This window comes from Oncorhynchus masou, chromosome 32 (assembly GCF_036934945.1).
Source record: "Oncorhynchus masou masou isolate Uvic2021 chromosome 32, UVic_Omas_1.1, whole genome shotgun sequence".
NCBI classification, from domain to species: domain Eukaryota; kingdom Metazoa; phylum Chordata; class Actinopteri; order Salmoniformes; family Salmonidae; genus Oncorhynchus; species Oncorhynchus masou.
Genome location: NC_088243.1, coordinates 10678774 through 10700697, shown reverse-complemented (window position 1 = coordinate 10700697; position 21924 = coordinate 10678774). Strand labels below are relative to the sequence as shown.

Genomic DNA, 21924 nt, shown 5'->3' with positions numbered 1-21924 from the left:
TTGGTGTTAGTATGTTCCCCTGTCCCTCTCTGTGTTGGTGTCAGTTGTGTCCCTGTCCCTCTCTGTGTTGGTGTCAGTTGTGTCCTTGTCCCTCTCTGTATTGGTGTCAGTATGTTCCCCTGTCCCTCTTGCTGTGTTGGTGTCAGTATGTTCCCCTGTCTTTCTGTGTTGGTGTCAGTATGTTCCCCTGTCTTTCTGTGTTGGTGTTAGTATGTTCCCCTGTCCCTCTCTGTGTTGGTGTCAGTTGTGTCCCTGTCCTTCTCTCTGTGTTGGTGTCAGTTGTGTCCCTGTCCCTCTCTCTGTGTTGGTGTCAGTATGTTCCCCTGTCCTTCTCTCTGTGTTGGTGTCAGTTGTGTCCCTGTCCTCCTCTCTGTGTTGGTGTCAGTTGTGTCCCTGTCCCTCTCTCTGTGTTGGTGTCAGTATGTTCCCCTGTCCCTCTTTCTGTGTTGGTGTCAGTATGTTCCCCTGTCTTTCTGTGTTGGTGTCAGTATGTTCCCCTGTCCCTCTCTGTGTTTGTGTCAGTTGTGTCCCTGTCCCTCTCTGTGTTGGTGTCAGTTGTGTCCCTGTCCCTCTCTCTGTGTTGGTGTCAGTATGTTCCCCTGTCCCTCTCTCTGCGTTGGTGTCAGTATGTTCCCCTGTCCCTCTCTCTGCGTTGGTGTCAGTATGTTCCCCTGTCCCTCTCTCTGCGTTGGTGTCAGTATGTTCCCCTGTCCCTCTCTCTGTGTTGGTGTCAGTATGTTCCCCTGTCCCTCTCTCTGTGTTGGTGTCAGTATGTTCCCCTGTCCCTCTCTCTATGTTGGTGTCAGTATGTTCCCCTGTCCCTCTCTCTGTGTTGGTGTCAGTATGTTCCCCTGTCCCTCTCTCTGTGTTGGTGTCAGTATGTTCCCCTGTCCCTCTCTCTATGTTGGTGTCAGTATGTTCCCCTGTCCCTCTCTCTGTGTTGGTGTCAGTTGTGTCCCTGTCCCTCTTTCTGTGTTGGTGTCAGTATGTTCCCCTGTCCCTCTCTCTGTGTTGGTGTCAGTATGTTCCCCTGTCCCTCTCTCTGTGTTGGTGTCAGTGTTCCCCTGTCCCTCCCTCTGTGTTGGTGTCAGTATGTTCCCCTGTCCCTCTCTCTGTGTTGGTGTCAGTATGTTCCCCTGTCCCTCTCTCTGTGTTGGTGTCAGTATGTTCCCCTGTCCCTCTCTCTGTGTTGGTGTCAGTATGTTCCCCTGTCCCTCCCTCTGTGTTGGTGTCAGTATGTTCCCCTGTCCCTCTCTCTGTGTTGGTGTCAGTATGTTCCCCTGTCCCTCTCTCTGTGTTGGTGTCAGTATGTTCCCCTGTCCCTCTCTCTGTGTTGGTGTCAGTATGTTCCCCTGTCCCTCTCTCTGTGTTGGTGTCAGTTGTGTCCCTGGGGTTTATTTTGAGGTCTTTTCACAGCTGTTCTATATGTGGGCCAGACCTCCCCCTCTCTCTCTTGCTCTTTTCCTCCTTCTCATTTCTCCTTTTCTTTCTCATATACCCAGGACCTTCTGGTAAGACCTTCCAGGACCTTCCGGTAAGATTCATTTCAATATCTCGTATGCGTTTTGTGTTTTGGGTGGGATGTAGACAGAACTATTTTAATGGGTGTTTGTTTATTGTCTTTCTGTGGCATTGTAGGGATTGTTTGAAAGTATTTTGGATAAGCTTTTTTTTTTTGGAATGGGTAACAGATTCGTCATATTTGTGAAGTAGTGTACAGTTTGTGTTACGGTGGACCACTTGTTCTTTGACATTTTTATGTGAACTTGTCAATAACAATATAGGCCTACTGTTGTATCAAATTAGTGTTTGGTTCCAAAGGTCATTGGTGGAATGGATTAGGCAGGCTGCTTGGAGGGCGATGTCCAATCACCCTGCTCTATCTGAAAGATTCATTAGAAATACATACACAGGCAAAAGTGTCCCATGTTTAGACAGGAAGCTGTGGAATATAGTATTACAATAAATATAGAAAAAATCTTCTGGGTAAAATGCAACTGCAGCTCTGTTGTGTACTCACTGTTCAGGGTATTTCAAGTGCTGGTATTAGTTTCATCAATCCACATACTACTACAATTTAAACCAACAAAAGTGAGGTTTTGAAATAAATAAATAACATGACCATATTAAGAAGTTCCTAAAATAGAATGTGTGCCCAGAACAGGTGGCAAGTGCTCTGACAACTCAGCTCTGCCTGTGAAAGCACTGAGCAGCGGGAAGTGGAGAATGAGTAGAGGCTTTGCACCCAGGCAGCAGACTAATTATATGCACATAAACAGGCCACAGTCAAGCTCTACCACCAGACTTCAGTTGATATGTTATAAGTTGTGAATCTGATTGACTATGTCATTTAGGGTTATTAAATAGATACAAATCAAGAGAAAACAGTTTTAATAATATTGGAAATGATGTTAAAGCTATTCTGTTGAAGTTTGGATTGACCTTGGCTTGAATGTTTTCCCCTTATACAGTAGTATAATAGTAGAAGTATATTAGTATACACTGAGTGGACAAAACATTAGGAACACATGCTCTTTCCATGACATAGACTGACCAGGTGAATTCAGGTGAAAGCTATGATCCCTTATTGATGTCACTTGTCAAATCCACTTCAATCAGTGTAGATGAAGGGGAGGAGACAGGTTAAGTACAGATTTTTAAGCCTTGAGACAATTGAGACATGGATTGTGTGTGTGTGTGTCATTCAGAGGGTGAATGGGGAAGACAAAATATTTAAGTGCCTTTGAACAGGGGTATGGTAGTAGGTGCCAGGCGCACGGATTTCAGTATGTCAAGAGCTGCAACGCTGCTGGGTTTTTCACGCTCAACAGTTTCCCGTGTGTATCGATAATGGTCCACCACCTAAAGGACATCCAGCCGACTTAACTCAAATGTGGGAAGCACTGGAGTCAACATGGGCCAGCATCCCTGTGGAACCCTTTCGACACCTTATAGAGTCCATGCCCAACTATTTAAGGCTGTTCTGAGGGCAAAAGGAGAGTGCAACTCAATATTCGGAAGGTGTTCCTAATGTTTTATACACTCAGCGTATTTGATTGCTTTAATTACCTGAGGAACCAATCGGGGGATTTGCATTGTGAGTGTGTGTAATAGCGCATAGTCTCTAGGTCTTGTCTCATTAATGACCATCCTTCATGGGAACATTGAACCAGAATATAACCACATTAGTTTTAGTCATTCTAATTATATGCTGTATCATTCTCTCTCGTTGCTAGCCTATCAGAATGGAGACTTGTCAGGTGAGTGGCCAGGGGGAGCCAGCCCAGGGTCAGGGTCAGGTGGACTTGACAGAGGACCTGAGCAAGCAGCTAGAGGACATCATCAGTACCTACCAGGAGGCCAGTGAGGAGCCCACGGAGCAGGAGGAGGTGGAAGAGGAGGCGCTAAAGGAGCAGGTCACTAAGAAGAGCTCCGCCAAGGACCAGAAACTGGAGAAGAAGATGCTGAAAAGCCTTGGTGGGTTCTTTTCTTCTTCTTCTTTGGTTCTGTTCCGTATCAACAGTTCTAGTGTATCAATAGTTCTAGTGTATCAATAGTTCTAGTGTATAAATAGTTCTAGTGTTACAGTGTATCAATAGTTTTTGTGTTATTAACTGTACTATAACATGATCTCTGTTCAGGTAAAGAGGCCATGCTATTGATGCAGAGTTTGAACAAGCTTGGCACTCCAGAGCAGAAACTGGAGGCCATCATCAAGAAACATGCTGAGCTGGTGAGCAGGACATGCTGATCCATGAGGCAGTGTTGATCCATGCTTCAGAGTTAGTACTGATTGAAAAAGTACCCAATTGTCATACTTGAGTAAAATTAAAGTTATCTTAATAGAAAATGACTCAAGTAAAAGTGAAAGTTACCCAGTAAAATACTACTTGAGTAAAAGTCTAAAAGTATTTGTTTTTAAATATACTTAAGTAGCAAAATTAAATGTAATTGCTAAAATATACTTGCGTATCAAAAGTAAAAGTATAAATAATTTCAAGTTCCTTGTATCAAGCAAACCAGACGGCATCATTTTCTTGTTGTTTTTTAATCTTGGAGCACCGATCCCTTTAGCGGGATCATTTTCATCAACATCCGGTGAATTGCAGAGCGCCAAATTCAAATTAAATAACTAAAAATATTACATTTTCATGAAATCACAAGTGCAATGTACCAAAACACAGCTTAGCTTGTTGTTAATCCATCTGGTGTGTCAGATTTCAAAAAAAGCTTTACGGTGAAAGCAAACCATGTGATTATGTGAGGACAGCTCTCAGCAGACAAAACACTACAAACAGCTAGCAGCAAAGTAGATTGGTCACGAAAGTCAGAAAAGCAATAAAAATAATTGCTTTCCTTTGATGATCTTCGTATGTTTGCACTCACGAGACTCCCAGTCACACAATAAATGTTTGTTTTGTTCCATAAAGATTGTCTTTATATCCAAAAAGCCTGAAACTATGTCTAAAGACTGTTCACACCCTGTGTGAAGAGGTGTGGCTGTTTGAGAGAGAGGGAGAGAGAGAGATATGATCCTTCCCACAGGGTACGTCATGACAGCGGAGATAAATGTTTGTAGGTTTTAGTGTGATATCTGAGTGAGACTGACTAATAAAATCAATCCAGGCCCCCCGGGTGGTAATTCAACTGGGATTACCAAATTAAGATAGCTTGCCGCTAGACTAAAGTACTGATCTAAAAAACATTAGCTGATATGGGCTAATTGAGTGACTATCAGTGACTGACATAACAAGAGAGAACTGTTGATGCACAACAACATTTTGAAATTGCACCTTGTTTATTCTACTATTATATTTCGCAACATTAAACAGAGACCCCGACTGATTCCAAATAAATATAACCTTTAATCCGAGGGTTTTCAAAAGGTGGGCCATCTCTGGTCTAGACGTACAGGGGATTCAGAAAGTATTCAGACCACTTTACTTTTTCCAAATTTTGTTACGTTACAGACTTATTGTAAAATGGATTAAATTGTTTTCCCCCCTCATCAATCTACACACAATACACCATAAATGACAAAGTGACAGGTTTTTAGAAATTTTTGCATAAAAATAAACAAAATATCACATTTACATGAGTATTCAGTCCCTTTACTCAGTACTTTGTTGAAGCACCTTTGGCAGCGATTACAACCTTGAGTCTTCTTGGGTATGAAGCTACAAGCGCAGCACACCTGTATTTGGGGAGTTTCTGCCATTCTTCTCTGTAGATCCTCTAAAGCTCTGTCAGGTTGGATGGGGAGCGTCACTGTACAGCTATTTTCTGAGATGTTAGATTGGATTCAAGTCCGGAATCTGTCTGGGCCACTCAAGGACATTCAGAGACTTGAAGTCACTCCTCCTGTGTTGTCTTGGCTGTGTGCTTAGGGTTGTTGTCCCGTTGGAAGCTGAACCTTCGCCCCAGTCTGAGATCCTGAGCGCTCTGGAGAAGGTTTTCATCAAGGATCTCTTTGCTCCATTCATCCTTCCCTCAATCCTGACTAGTCTCCCAGTCCCTGCCTCTGAAAAACATCTCCACAGCATGGTGTTGCTACCACCATGCTTCACTGTAGGGATGATGCCAGGTTTCCTCAAGACATGACGCTTGGCACTCAAGCCGAAGAGTTCAATCTTGGTTTCATCAGACCAGAGAATCTTGTTTCTCATGGTCTGAGAGTCCTTTAGGTACCTTTTGGCAAACTCCAAGCAGGCTATTGTGTGTATTTTACTGAGGAGTGGTTTCCATCTGGCCACTCTACCCTAAATGCCTGATTGGTGGAGTGCTGCAGAGATGGTTGTCCTTCTGGAAGGTTCTCCCATCTCCACAGAGGAACTCTAGAGCTCTGACAGAGTGACGGTCAGGCTCTTCGTCACCTCATTGACCAAGATTGCTCAGTTTGGCCAGCTCTAGGAAGAGTCTTGGTGGTTCCAAACTTCTTCCATTTAAGAATGATGGAGGCCACTGTGTTTTTGGGGACCTTCAATGCTGCAGAAATGTTTTGATACCCTTCCCCAGATCTGTGCCTTGACACAATCCTGACTCGGAGCTCTACGGACAATTAATTCGACCTCATGGCTTGGTTTTTGCTCTGACATGCATTTTCAACTGTGGGATATTATATAGACAGATGTGTGCCTTTCCAAATCATCTTTCCAAATCATGTCCAATCAATTGAATTTGCCAAAGGTGGATTCTAAACAAGTTGCAGAAACATCTCAAGGATGACCAATGGAAACAGGATTCACCTGAGCTCAATTTAGATTTTTTTTAGCAAAGGGTCTGAATACTGATGTAAAGAATGGATTTGTTTTTTATTTGCAAAAAATTCATTTTTTTTCTTGCTTTGTCATTATGGGGAATTGTGTAGATTGATGAGAAAAAAAGGCTGTAACGTAACAAAATGTGGAAAAAGTTAAGGGGTCTGAATACTTTCTGAATGCACTTTATACTACATAGATTTGTTTTGTTTGTGAAGAGGAAAAATTATGTATGTGTGTGGGTCTGTTTTTCTGTGTCTTTATTTATTTGTGTGTGTGTGTGTGTGTGTGTGTGTGTGTGTGTGTGTGTAGCTGGATGAGCACCGGGGTGACCAGAAGCAGCTGAAGTTTCTGCAGAAGAAGCTTCTCCAGGTGATGAAAGAGAAGGACCAGCTCCAGAGTGAACACAGCAGGGCTGTTCTGGCCCGCAGCAAGTTGGAGTCCCTGTGTAGGGAGCTGCAGAGACACAACAAGACCCTCAAGGTGAGTCTCTCATTGTAGCATGATTTACACTACATGACACTACACTACAAAGGTATGTGGACACCTGCTCATCGAACATCTCATTCCAAAATCATGGGCATTAAAATGGAGTTGGTCCTCCCTTTGCTGCCATAACAGCCTCCACTCTTCTGGGAAGGCTTTCCACTAGATGTTGGAACTGACGCCGAAGTTGGCTCCTCTCCTTGTTCGTTTGGCGGTCGATGTCACCGGCTTTCTAGCCATCGCCGCTCCATTGTTCATTTATCCATTTGTTTTGTCTTGTTTTGCACACCTGGTTTACATTCCCTAATCGCACTGCATGTATTTATTCCTCTGTCCCCCCCATGTCTTTGTGTGAAATTGTTTGTGTGTTAAGTGTTTTGTAACGCGCCAGGTTGGCGTTTGTTATTTTCGTGTAATTTCACAAAGCTTGTTTGAATTGTTAAACATTTACGATTTGTGACTGTTTTTGCTCGCTTTACACTTTGCCTAGTTGGCTGGAGGTTTTTGAAGCAGCTGCGCCGGTCTGTAATCTTTCTCCTGCCGAAATAAAGTGTGCGCCTGTTCACAATTCTCTGCTCTCCTGCACCTGACTTCACCACAAGTACGCACACGCCTGACAGGAACATTGCTGCTGGGACTTGCTTCCATTCAGCCACAAGAAAATGAGTGAGGTTGGGCACTGATGTTGGGCGATAAGGCCTGGCTCACAGTTCCAATTCATCCCACATTTGTTTGATAAGGTTGAGGTTAGGGCTCTGTGCAGGCCAGTCAAGTTCTTCCACACCGATCTCGACAAACCATTTCTGTATGGACCTCGCTTTGTGCACGGGGTCATTGTTATGCTGAAACAGGAAAGGGCCATCTCCAAACTGTTGCCACAAAGTTACAAGCACAGAATCGTCTAGAATGTCATTGTATGCTGTAGTGTTAAGATTTCCCATCACTGGAACTAAGGGGCCTACCCCAAAACATGAAAAAACAGCCCCAGACCATTATTCTCCTGGCATCTGCCAAGCCCAGATTCGTCCGTCGGACTGCCAGATTGTGAAGCGTGATTCATCAATCTAGAAAACCCGTTTCCACTGCTCCAGAGTCCAATGTCGGTGAGCTTTACACCACTCCAGCCGATGCTTGGCATTGCACGGTAATCTTAGGCTTGTGTGTGGCTGCTCGGCAATGGAGACCCAATTCATGAAGCTCCCGACAAACAGTTCTTGTGTTGATGTTGCTTCCAGAGGCAGTTTGGAATACGGTCGGGAGTGTTGCAATCGAGGACAGACGATTTTGATGTGATACGTGCTTCAGTACTCGCCGGTCCCATTCTGTGAGCTTGTGTGGCCTACCAAGTCGCGGCTTAGCCGTTGTTGCTCCTACACGTTTCCACGTCACAATAACAGGACTTACAGTTGACTGGGACAGCTCTAGCAGGGCATAAATTTGACTGACTGACTTGATGGAAAGTTGTAATCCTATGACAGTGCTACGTTGAAAGTCATTAAGTAAGGCCATTCTACTGCCAATGTTTGTCTATGGAGATCGCATGGCTGTGTGCTTGATTTTATACACCTGTGTCAACAACAGGTGTGGCTGAAATAGCCAAATCCACTAATTTGAACGGGTGTCCACATAATTTTGTATATACAGTGTGCCTCAGTACCCATAACACTCTGTGTAACATGTCCAAGGTGAAGCTCTCCTCGCACTGACTAGTACCGCCAACCAGAATTGTATCAAATACTACTTTGAAATACCTGAACTGCTATTGATTTACTTTGCCCTTTAAAATGGAACCAATGGATTAGCCTTGAATGTTGAAACATCAAGCTAAATCAAAGTGCATCTCAAATACTTTTACATATTTATTTGATCCGGGTCTGATGCAACAACCAGTGGCCCTCACTAGGTTAAAATTATATGGCAGGTGTATGGTTAGTATGTAAATACACTGTCTGTGTATTCCCTCCTTACATGAGTTTGTCTGGGAGTCCAACTGGCATACTTTTCCCTATGTAATGCACTACTTTTGACCAGAGTCTGGTCAAAAGTAGTGCAATACATAGGGAATAAAGTGCCATTGGGGACAAACCCTAATGGTGCATCATCCTGTATTCTGTGATTGTTCAGGAGGAGACCCTCCAGAGGTGTAGGGAGGACGACCTGAAGAGGAAGGACATCACCACTCACTTCCAGAGCACGCTGACGGACATCCAGGTCCAGATCGAGGAGCACAGTACCCGCAACACCAAGCTGTGTCAGGAGAACAGTGACCTGGCAGAGAAACTCAAGAGCCTCATCTCCCAGTACGACGCAAGAGAGGCGGTACGGAGCCCTGTTACAAACGTTCTGGATATTGTAGTGCAGTTTAAACTGAATGTGTTTACTTACAGTACCAGTAAGATGTTTGCACACAGCTACTCATTCAATTTTATACATAGTAGAATAATGGTGAAGACATCAAAACTATGAAATAACACATATGGAATCATATAGTAACCAAAAAAAGTGTTAAACAAATCCAAATATATTTTATATTTGAGATTCTTCAAAGTAGCCATCCTTTGCCTTAAAAACAGCTTTGCACATTCTTGGCGTTCTCTCAACCAGCTTCATGAGGAATGCATTTCAACCATCTTGAAGGAGTTCCCACATATGCTGAGCACTTGTTGGCTGCTTTTCCTTCATTCTGTGGTCCAACTCATCCCAAACCATCTCAATTGGGTTGAGGTTGCATGATTGTGGAGGCCAGATCATCTGATGCAGCGCTCCATCACTCTCCTTGGTCAAATAGCCCTTACACAGCCTGGAAGTGGGTTTTGGGTCATTGTCCTGTTGAAAAACAAATGATAGACCCACTAAGCGCAAACCAGATGGAATGGTGTATTGCTGCAGAATGCTGTGGTAGCCATGCTGGTTAAGTGTGCCTTGAATTCTAAATAAATCACTGACAGTGTCACCAGCAAAGCACCCCCACACATCACACCTCCCCCTCCATGCTTCACAGTGGGAACCACACATGCAGAGATAATCCGTTCATCTACTCTGCATCTCACAAAGACACTGCGGTTGGAACCAAAAATCTCAAATTTGGACTCATCAGACCAAAGGACAGATTTCCACCTGTCTAATGTCCATTGTTTGTGTTTCTTGGCCCAAGCAAGTATCTTCTTCTTATTGGTGTCCTTTAGTAGTTGTTTCCTTTGCAGCAATTGAACCATGAAGGCCTGATTCAAGCAGGCTTCTCTGAACAGTTGATGTTGAGATGTGTCTGTTACTTGAACTCTGAAGCATTTATTTGGGCTGCAATCAGAGATGCAGTTAACTCTAATGAAATTATCCTCTGCAGCAGAGGTAACTCTGGGTCTTCTATTCCTGTGGCGGTCCTCATTAGAGCCAGTTTCATCATAGCGCTTGATGATTTTTGCGACTGCACTTGAAGAAACTTTCAAAGTTCTTTACATTTTCTGCATTGACTGACATTCATGTCTTCAAGTAATGATGGACTGTCGTTTCTCTTTGCTTTTACCAAATAGGGCTATCTTCTGTATATCACCCCTACCTTGTCACAACACAACTGATTGGCTCAATGCATTAGGAAGGAAAGAAATTCCACAAATTAACTTAAAAAGGCACACCTGTTAATTGAAATGTATTCCAGGTGACTACCTCATGAAGCTGGTTGAGAGAATGCCAAGAGTGTGCAAAGCTTTCATCAAGACAAATGGTGGCTACTTTGAGGAATGTCATATTATTCTACAATGTAGAAAAATTGTTTAAAAAAACCACACAAAAAACCTTGAATGAGTAAGTGTCTCCAAACTTTTGAATGGTACTGTCTATTAACATGCAATCACACATGTATTTTAAATAGTTTTTCTTTACAATGATAATCTCAAAAGATGCTTTAAAATAAAACAAATGTTACAATGTTAGTATTAAATTGTACACAACATGTGTATTTTTCTAACATCCATCACACACCATTTCACATCACACACATTTCACACACTTATAATCAATCCAATACTCAACTGAGATAGAAACCCATCATGATTGAACACAACAGGCCCATGCAACAATAGGGGTCACTGTGTGACAATATGAGCTTGCTCCTCCTTGAGTCAAGGCCATGCTCAGTGGTTCATTTGTCTCATTTCTCATTATCGTTAGTGTCTGATGAGCTTGGCTCGGGTTATGGGATGTCAAAGTTCACATTTCAAGCAAAAATATTACGCTCGGTTATGGGATGTCAAAGTTCACGTTTCAAGCAAAAATATTACCACTAGGAATACACCAATGATACAAACCAGCCCTTGCCACTCTTTAACTGTGGAAACGTTGTGTAAAACGTGTAGTGTTTGTCTCAGTGAAAGTGACCCAATCTACCTCTTGTTACCTCACAGAACCTGGAAAAGGTGTTTAAACATAGAGACCTGCAGCAGAAGCTGTTGGAAACTAAACTTGAACAGGCAAACATGATCATTGCAGAGGGAGAGGAGAAGCACAAGCGAGAGAAAGACCACGTAAGTTAGCATCTTGCAGCACTTGACTGACTTAATAGATTTTACACAATTTAAAAACATTTTATTTTCAGGTCATATTGACTATGAGAAGAGTTTCATCACCTACAGTGTATTCACATGCTGTCTATTATTGAAGATCAGTGCATGGAATAAGCTACACACATGAAAAAACATAATGGTAACATGTTATTCAGTGACAAGGCAAAGAATTCACAACTGATATATTTTCATTTGACATTTTTTGAAGTTGATAAATAAGGCTGCACGGTCGCAGGTGAAGGTGCAGATTCTGAAAGAACAAGAGGAAGGGATGCAGGCCCAGGTAAATGGAGACTGTTTCTTTATCTCTCTCTCTCTCCCCTCTTTCTCTCTCTGTCTGTCTCCCCTACCCCCTCTCTCTCTCTCTCTTTTACATACTGCTGCACACACTTAACTTTCTCATCTCTCCCTCCAGATTTCCATGTACTCCGAAAAGTTTGATGAAATCCAGGGGACGGTGTCAAAGAGCAATGGAGTGTACGCCAGCTTCAGACAGGACATGGAGAAGGTAGCCAAAGGCTTACTCTCATTATATCTCCTATAGTGATGACATTATGTACAATCTTATGACACTAATGGTGTTGCCATGGCACAAATACATTCCATTTATTTATACCATGGCATTGTTGAATACTAATATCTGATTGGCTCTAAGGGCTTTCTAGAGCTTGCATTATTGAAGTGACAATGTCCGAGAAGCTGGTGTTTGGAGGATATTGGCATGGGTGTTGTTAGAGCAAAACGTACCAATATATCTTCCAAACATTGGCTTTGAGGGCATTATCACTTTCATACAACGGGTTACCAACATTTCAAATAACAATTGACATATTTTCAATAAAAACTTTATTTTTATGAATTTATTCATACTATTTCATCCAAAAGATATAGTTCCGACTCAAATGTACGGTTGTTACCAAAGCCGGCTGGTCGTTCGTTCTATTGGTACGGTTGCCAGAGACACGACCCAGTCGTTCAGTCTTTTTGTTCTGTATCTCTGGACGGGACCCAGTCGTTGGTTCTAGATGTTACATACTGGCTGGCAACGTTCTCATCCCTTGCCTTGCTAACTACTTACAGTCACGTAAAAAAGTACTGCCAGAAAAAACCTAAGTAGCTGCATTTGCATTTGTTTAAGCTGTTTTCTAGTGACATTTATTTGGGTACATCCACAACAATGAGATAATGAAGCGTGATTTCGTCTGGCATAGAAAATCTGCACACTTGTCTTGTTCAGGGGAGCTAGCCAACAACACAGCTAACACAATCACTTCGAACTGAAGGTGGAAAGACTGCAAACGAGCTGCACTTGGTTTTGTTGAACCTTTTTCAATTAACATTTCTTTGTTTATATCCATAAATGATGCTAGCTGATTCATGATTTTGACTGGCTGAGAAACACTGCCTGCCTGTGTTTCTCATCCAGACACGTTCATTACTATTGGACAGCTGGAGATCAAATTTGAATATTGAAACAATGTTGCAAAAGTCGGAGAGACAGAAAGCAAGGTTTATACAAATTTCGCTGTTGAAAACTAAATGTTAGTCTAAAAGAAATGTGAGATAATGTCTCGATGCTTTTTATAGTGGAGATCAAGTTTCCCTGGCTGGGCTGATGAGACAGTGGATTGTAAATAGACATTTAGACGTCATAGATTTAGCCGGTGGTAACTTGTGGAATAGACACCGGCTGGAATGTGTTTTCTTAATTAAAAAAATATCCATTTGGTAGTTACAGTCTTGTGCCATCTCTGCAACTCCCCTACGGACTCAGGAGAGGCAAAGGTCGAGAGCCACGAGAGCCTCCGAAACGTGACCCTGCCAAGCCGCACTGCTTCTTGACACACTGCTAAACCCGGAAGCCAGCCTGCACCAATGTGTTGGAGGAAACACCGTACAACTGTTGTTGACCGAAGTCAGTATGCATGCACCAGGCTCACCATAAGGAGTCACTAGAGCGCAATGGGACAAGGACGTCCTGGCAGGTCAAACCCTCCCCTAAGCCGGATGACGCTGGGCCGAGTGTGCGCCGCCCCATGGGTCTCCCGGTCACAGCTGGCTGCGACACAGCCTGGGGTCGAATCTGGGTCTGTATATGTCAGATCCATAGGCTGGAAAGCAGCGTGGTATATCAGACAGTATACCACGGGTATGACAAAGCATTTATTTTTTTCTTCTCTAAATGGGTTGGTAACCAGTTTATAATAGCAATAAGACACCTCATGGCTTTGTGGTATGTGGTCAATATACCCCCACCCCCCCCTTAATAAAGCAGGGTAGATGCACGGTAGGTGGCTATAGTTCATTCTTACATGTTCTTTGTTTGAGCTGCTTTTGAAAGCAAAAGTCGAATTGAAAACATTATTGGCATTGTCGAATTCAATATTCATAATAGCAAGCTAGGACAGATGGTTTGGTTAGCTAAACTAGCAAGTCTGTTTGTTCGGTAACCAAGGCAGCTGACAGTTACTGTCGTATCTAGTAAACTTGCGAGCTATTTCAGTTGATGTTTAACAGATTTCTACCTGCAAATGAACACATTTCTAGCGGAAAATGTGTTCAATTATAGCCATTGTATAACAGGGATAATCAACTCTGGGCTCTATGCGTTCTCTGGAAAATAATGCAACTCTGCGGAAGTTTGGTTGAACTCTGCAAGCGTGTCGTGGAACATACCTTCCACGTCGTTCATTATTTTCCATAGAGCGCATAGCCCCTTGTTGATTATCCCTTACTTTTCAATTGAACTGTCATTTTTTTTTTGTCTTGTAGATGTCCAAGAAGATGAGGAAGCTGGAGAAGGAGTCTATCCAATGGAAAAGCCGTTTCGAGGGCTGCAACAAAGCTCTTATCGATATGCTCACAGACGTAAGATACCATACACGTTTCATCCATTACCCAGTGCGCTTTTATGTTCCCCCTCTATCAAAGACATCAAAGACAAACAAGCAACAAAGACTTAAATATGACTGTAGATCTTCTTTGACTCATGGTGGAGATAGTGTTTGCGTACCAAATGGCACCCTATTCCCTCGTGCAGTGCACTACTCTTGACCATAGCCCTATTGGCTATAGACACCACATAGGGAATAGAAGGACATTTGGGTTGATGGCTGTGATTTATCTTGACGAATCTCACCCTATATCTTTTTACCCCATTCAGAAAACCTTGAAGGAGAAGGAGTTTGAGCTGTTCACCTTGAAGACTCAGAAGCTGGAGAAACTGTGCCGGGCACTGCAGGAGGAGAGGAACAGTCTCTCTCATAAGCTCCAGGAAGCCAATCCAGCGGCTGCCACCAGTGTAGTGGAGACAAACAAGAAGGAGAATCCAGGGGTACCTGCTACTGAAAAGCCCAGTGAGACACCCTCTGATAAACCCAGGGCTACTGAACCCCTTGCTCCTGAAACCCCTGTTCCTATAGAGACCCCCGCAGTCGTAACTCCTGTTCCTATAGAGACCCCCGCAGTCGTAACTCCTGTTCCAATAGAGACCCCCGCAGTCGTAACTCCTGTTCCTATAGAGACCCCCGCAGTCGTAACTCCTGTTCCTATAGAGACCCCCGCAGTCGTAACTCCTGCTACTGAAAATCCCGCTCCTGCAACCCCCCTGACCAGAGAGCTGGCTGACCTGAAGGCCCAGAAGGCCCGTCTACAGGAGATTCAAATGTCCTTCACCCTTTCCAACGTTGTGCCGCCTGAATTCTTTGACAACGAGGAAGAGGAGACCACCACAGAGCCACATGGACACACTGAGGCCCCAGAGGTCAGTAACGAGGCAACCAAGGCCCCAGAGGAGAATCACATAGAGGGGTGTAACGGAGACAAGAAGACAGAGGAAACCACCAGCCCATCTTCTTCTTCTGCCACAGCAGCTGAAGAATATGAAGCCCAGGAGCAGAGAGATAGGGATATGGAGTCAGTTGACTAGACTAGGGTCGGTGTAGTTATAGTAAGTTACAGAGATGGAGACCATGTGATCATAACTTGTTTGAATGGAATTTTTAACAATAAACAATAAAAACGTGTTCTTGTCCATTCATAAATCATTTATATTCACTTGTGCGCTGATACTAAATTAAAGCCCAGTCTTTCAGGCACTGATGATGCAGCTTCTAGCCTACATAGATTAAATGATTATTATTGTAGGTGATTACCAAATATGTTTACAAACAATAAAAATACATTGATTATTATTCACCACCAGACATGACGGTTTCTCTGTGAACAAGAAAAAGGAAGCTGAGGAACTATGGCTGAGACACTACCAGTAAGACGTCAAGCATAGCTACCTTTCCTAATGAGAACCATTGACTTTGAATGTAAACACCTTTGTGAGATCAGCTTTATCTCATTCATCACATTATATTAACCTTTGAACAGCACACACAGAAGTTACACAGATGATCTACTGTTATTGCTCTCTATCTCTCTCTACATGTAAGGAAATGCAGAATGCTGTTGAGGACTTTATACAGCTGGGAGTAGGCTGATATACAGTACCAGTCAGACGTTTGGACACACCTACTCATTCAAGTGTTTTTCTTTATTATTTTTCTTTACAATGTTCTACATTGTAGAATAATAGCAAAGACATCAAAACTATGAAACAACATGGAATCATGTAGTAATAACCAAAAAAGTGTTAAATAAAAATATATTTTATATTTGAGATTCTTCAAAGTAGCCACCCTTTGCCTTGATGACAGCTTTGCACACTCTTGGCATTCTCTCAATCAGCATCACCTGGAATGCTTTTCCAACCGTCTTGAAGGAGTTCCCACATATGCTGAGCACTTGTTGGCTGCTTTTCCTTCATTCTGCGGTCCAACTCATCCCAAACCATCTCAATTGGGTTGAGGTCGGGTGATTGTGGAGGCCAGGTCATCTGATGCAGCACTCCATCACTCTTCTTGGTCAAATAGCCCTTACAAAGCCTGGAGGTGTGTTGGGTCATTGTTCTGTTGAAAAACAAATGATAGACCCACTAAGCGAAAACCAGATGGGATGGCATATCGTTGCAGCATGCTGTGGTAGCCATGCTGGTTAAGTGTGCCTTGCATTCTAAATAAATCACCATCACACCTCCTTCTCCACATTTCACAGTGGGAACCACACATGCAGAGATCATCCATTCCACTACTTTGCCTCTCACACAGAGCACAGCGGTTGGAACCAAAAATCTCAAATTTGGACTCATCAGACCAAAGGACAGATTTCCACCAGTCTAATGTCCATTGCTCGTGTTTCTTGGCCCAAGCAAGTATCTTCTTCTTATTGATTTATTTTCAGCAATTTGACCATGAAGGCCTGATTCACGCAGTCTCCTCTTAACAGTTGATGTTGAGATGTGTCTGTTACTTGAACTTATTTGGGCTGCAATTTCTGAGGCTGGTAACTCTAATGAACTTATCCTCTGCAGCAGAGGTAACTCTGGGTCTTCCTTTCCTGTGGCGGTCCTCATGAGAGCCAGTTTCATCATAACATTCAGTTCTTGAAATTTTCCATATTGACTGACCTTCATGTCTTAAAGTAATGATGGACTGTCATTTCTCTTTGCTTATTTGAGCTTTTCTTGCCATAACATGGACTTGGTCTGTTACCAAATAGGGCTATCTTCTCTATACCACCCATACCTTGTCACAACACAAATGATTGGCTCAAACGCTTTAAGAAGGAAAGAAATTCCACAAATTAACTTTTAAGAAGGCACACTTGTTAATTGAAATGCTTTCCAGATGATTACCTCATGAAACTGGGTGAGAGAATGCCAAGACTGTGCAAAACTGACATCAAGGCAAATGGTGGCTACTTTGAAGAATCTCAAATATAAAATAAGTTTTGATTTGTTCAACACTTTTTTGGTTACTACATGATTCCACATGTGTTATTTCATAGTATTGATGACTTCACTATTATTATACAATGTAGAAAATAGTAAAAGTAAAGAAAAACCCTTGAATGAGTAGGTGTGTGCAAAACTTGCTGTATACATCATACTAACAGCCCTATAAACAAACCTGCAGTACATACTGACAGTCCTATAGGCAGACCTGCAGTACATACTGACAGTCCTATAGACAGACCTGGAGTAGTGGACGTACTGCCCTAAAGACAGACCTGCAGTACATACTGACAGTCCTATAGGCAGACCTGCAGTACATACTGACAGTCCTATAGGCAGACCTGCAGTACATACTGACAGTCCTATAGACAGACCTGCAGTACATACTGACAGCCCTATAGACAGACCTGCAGTACATACTGACAGTCCTATAGATAGACCTGCAGTACATACTGACAGTCCTATAGACAGACCTGCTGTTGAGAAACTGACAGCCCTATAGACAGACCTGCAGTACATACTGACAGTCCTATAGACAGACCTGCAGTACATACTGACAGTCCTATAGACAGACCTGCAGTACATACTGACAGTCCTATAGGCAGACCTGCAGTACATACTGACAGTCCTATAGACAGACCTGCAGTACATACTGACAGCCCTATAGACAGACCTGCAGTACATACTGACAGTCCTATAGATAGACCTGCAGTACATACTGACAGTCCTATAGACAGACCTGCTGTTGAGAAACTGACAGCCCTATAGACAGACCTGCAGTACATACTGACAGTCCTATAGACAGACCTGCAGTACATACTGACAGTCCTATAGACAGACCTGCAGTACATACGGACAGTCCTATAGACAGACCTGCAGTACATACTGACAGTCCTATAGGCAGACCTGCAGTACATAATGACAGCCATATAGACAGACCTGCAGTACATACTGACAGCCCTATAGACAGACCTGCAGTACATACTGACAGTCCTATAGACAGACCTGCTGTAGAGAAACTGACAGCCCTAGACAGACCTGCAGTACATACTGACAGTCCTATAGACAGACCTGCAGTACATACTGACAGCCCTATAGACAGACCTGCAGTACATACTGACAGCCCTATAGACAGACCTGCAGTACATACTGACAGCCCTATAGACAGACCTGCAGTACATACTGACAGCCCTATAGACAGACCTGCAGTACATACGGACAGTCCTATAGACAGACTTGCAGTACATACTGACAGCCCTATAGGCAGACCTGCAGTACATACTAACAGCCCTATAGACAGACCTGCAGTACATACTGACAGCCCTATAGACAGACCTGCAGTACATACTGACAGCCCTATAGACAGACCTGCAGTACATACGGACAGTCCTATAGACAGACTTGCAGTACATACTGACAGTCCTATAGACAGACCTGGAGTAGTGGACGTACTGCCCTAAAGACAGACCTGCTGTAGAGGACATACGGACGGTCCTATAGACAGACCTGCTGTAGAGGACGTACTGACAGTCCTATAGACAGACCTGCAGTACACACTGACAGTCCTATAGACAGACCTGCAGTACATACTGACAGTCCTATAGACAGACCTGGAGTAGTGGACGTACTGCCCTATAGACAGACCTGCTGTAGAGGACATTTGGACAGCCCTATAGACAGACCTGCTGTAGAGAACATTTGGACAGCCCTATAGACAGACCTGCTGTAGAGAAACTGACAGTCCTATAGACAGACCTGCAGTACATACTGACAGTCCTATAGACAGACCTGCTGTAGAGAAACTGACAGCCCTATAGACAGACCTGCAGTACAAACTGACAGCCCTATAGACAGACCTGCAGTACATACTGACAGCCCTATAGACAGACCTGCAGTACATACGGACAGTCCTATAGACAGACCTGCAGTACACACTGATAGCCCTATAGACAGACTTGCAGTACGTACTGACAGCCCTATAGGCAGACCTGCAGTACATACTGACAGTCCTATAGACAGACCTGCAGTACATACTGACAGCCCTATAGACAGACCTGCTGTAGAGAAACTGACAGCCCTATAGACAGACCTGCAGTACATACTGACAGTCCTATAGACAGACCTGCAGTACATACTGACAGTCCTATAGACAGACCTGCAGTACATACTGACAGTCCTATAGACAGACCTGCAGTACATACTGACAGTCCTACAGACAGACCTGCAGTACACACTGACAGTCCTATAGACAGACCTGGAGTAGTGGACGTACTGCCCTATAGACAGACCTGCTGTAGAGGACATTTGGACAGTCTTTTAGACAGACCTGCTGTACATACTGATGTATGTATAATTTTAAATCGTCCCCTCGCCCATACCCGGGCGCGAACCAGGGACCTTCTGCACACATCAACAACAGTCACCTCGAAGCATCGTTACCCATCGCTCCACAAAAGCCGCGGCCCTTGCAGAGCAAGGGGAACTACTACTTCAAGGTCTCAGAGCAAGTGACGTCACTGATTGAGACGCTATTTAGCGCACACCGCTAACTAAGCTAGCCGTTTCACATCTGTTACACTGACAGCCCTAGAGACAGACCTGCTGTAGAGGACATATGGACAGTCCTATAGACAGACCTGCTGTAGAGGACGTACTGACAGTCCTATAGACAGACCTGCTGTACATACTGACAGCCCTATAGACAGACCTGCAGTACATACTCCCGGGTGGAGCAGCGGTCTAAGGCACTGCATCTTTGCATCTCAGTGGTAGAGGTGTCACTACAGACCCTGGTTTGATTCCAGGCTCTATCACAACCGGCTGTGATTGGGAGTCCCATAGGGTGGCGCACAATTGGCCCAGCTTCGTTAGGGTTTGGCCGTGGTAGGCCATCATTGTAAATAAAAATGTGTTCTTAACTGACTTGTCTAGATTTTTTAAAGTATGCTGTTGGGATACTGTATATTATTCTGTTTTAATCTTACTCCTGAATCGATAAGATAAATTTAATAGTTTTCCTTCCGTGTATTTTTTAACAAAGATGATAGTTACATTGGAGTGCAAAGTGTAGGGATAAGCCTACAGATGAAATCAGTCTTCAGTACAAACAAGGTGGTATAGCAAGGAGATTAGAATGCCATGAACGAAGAGGATGTGAGTTCAAATACCAGTTGAGAACATGTTGAATAATCATTACTTTATGAATAATCATACACAATGTAGTCAAAGTTGGTCATATTTGTAAATTGAAAACACTATGTTAAAAGCACTGTGTGTGTTGCCCAAAGACAAAGAGATGTGATTGGATCAGTGGTTCACCATTCAGGGCCTTGTTGTCCTTGGCAACAGTAACAAGGGGTGATATGTAATGAAACTAGGGTGCACGTGTCCTGGGTCAGTACTTTTTGGGTGGGGAGAATATTTTTTGCGACAATCAGGTGACGTCCCCGGAACAAACCGGGAACTAGACAAAAAACCTCCAGAGGACCATGACACAAGGTCCCAAGAATGTTCAAGGGGCCTTTAGGGGACCATGACATAACTTCCCAAGAACGTCCTAAAAACGTTCACGGGACAAACCGGGATCTAGACAAAACCTCTAGGGGACCATGACACAATGTCCTGACGACTTGTTAAGGCAAACATTTTGTGACGTCCCAAGGACATTGAAGCCAGTTCACTGCTTTTTTAAATTCTTCTCCTCGAATGAGGGACTGATTTAGACCTGAGACACCAGGTGGGTGCAATTAATTATCGAGGTAGAACAGCAGTACTTGTAGAGTAAGATTTGAATACCCCTGGACCATAGTCTCCAGTGCCAGAGAAGAACAGCAGCTGTTAGGAGACTACAGTACCTAGCTAAACTCATTTCAGAAGCAAGAACCAAATCTCACATGGTCTTAACAGTCTTTTACAGTGCCTACAGACAGAATTTATACCCATTGACTTTTTCATCATTTTTATGTGTTGCAACCGGAATTTAAAATGGATAAAATGTTTGTCACGGGCCTAACACAATACCTCATAATGTCAAAGTGGAATTATGTTTTTTTTTAAATGTTCTACAATTAATAAACCATGAAAAGTTTAAATGTCTTGAGTCACAGATTCAACCACTAACAGCAAGGACATTTTCCAATGGCTCACAAAGAAGGGCACCTATTGGTAGATGGTTTAAAAAACAAAAAAAGCTGACATTGAATATCCCTTGGAGAATAGTGAAGTTAATAATAACACTTTGGATGGTGTATCAATACACCCAGTCACTACAAGATACAGGTGTCCTTCCTAACTCAGTTGCCAGAGAGGAAAGAAACCATTCAAGGATTTCACCATGAGGCCAAAGGGGACTTTGGCCCCCCTTAAATGATTTAGATGCACTATTGTAAAGTGGCTGTTCCACTGGATGTCAGAAGGTGAATTCACCAATTTGTAAGTCGCTCTGGATAAGAGCGTCTGCTAAATGACTTAAATGTAAAAATGTAAATGTAAAATAGTTTCAGAGTTTAATGGCTGTGATAGGGCATAATTGAGGATGGATCAAAAACATTCTAGTTACTCCACAACACTAACCTAATTGACAGTGAATAGAAGGTAGCCTGTACAGAATACAAATATTACAAAAAATGCATCCTGTTTGCAACAAGGTACTAAAGTAATACTGCAAAAAATGTCGCAAAGCAATATATTTTTTTTTGTCCTGAATACAACATTTGATGTTTGGGGCAAATTCAATACATTACATTACGTTACGTGTCACGGCCGTCGTTGGAAGGAGACC

The 21924-nt window shown here is 43.2% G+C and overlaps 1 protein-coding gene across 1 annotated transcript; it reads left to right on the top strand.

Annotated features, from left to right (window-relative positions):
• Window positions 1-1346: 1346 nt before the first annotated feature.
• On the top strand, window positions 1347-15326 carry txlnbb (taxilin beta b). Its single transcript, XM_064953225.1, has 10 exons — window positions 1347-1534; window positions 3237-3477; window positions 3642-3733; window positions 6570-6740; window positions 8868-9062; window positions 11144-11263; window positions 11511-11585; window positions 11718-11810; window positions 14075-14170; window positions 14466-15326. Exons 2-10 carry the CDS (start codon window positions 3246-3248, stop codon window positions 15228-15230), a joined length of 1839 nt encoding a protein of 612 aa, XP_064809297.1. The 5' UTR covers window positions 1347-1534; window positions 3237-3245; the 3' UTR covers window positions 15231-15326.
• Window positions 15327-21924: the final 6598 nt, after the last annotated feature.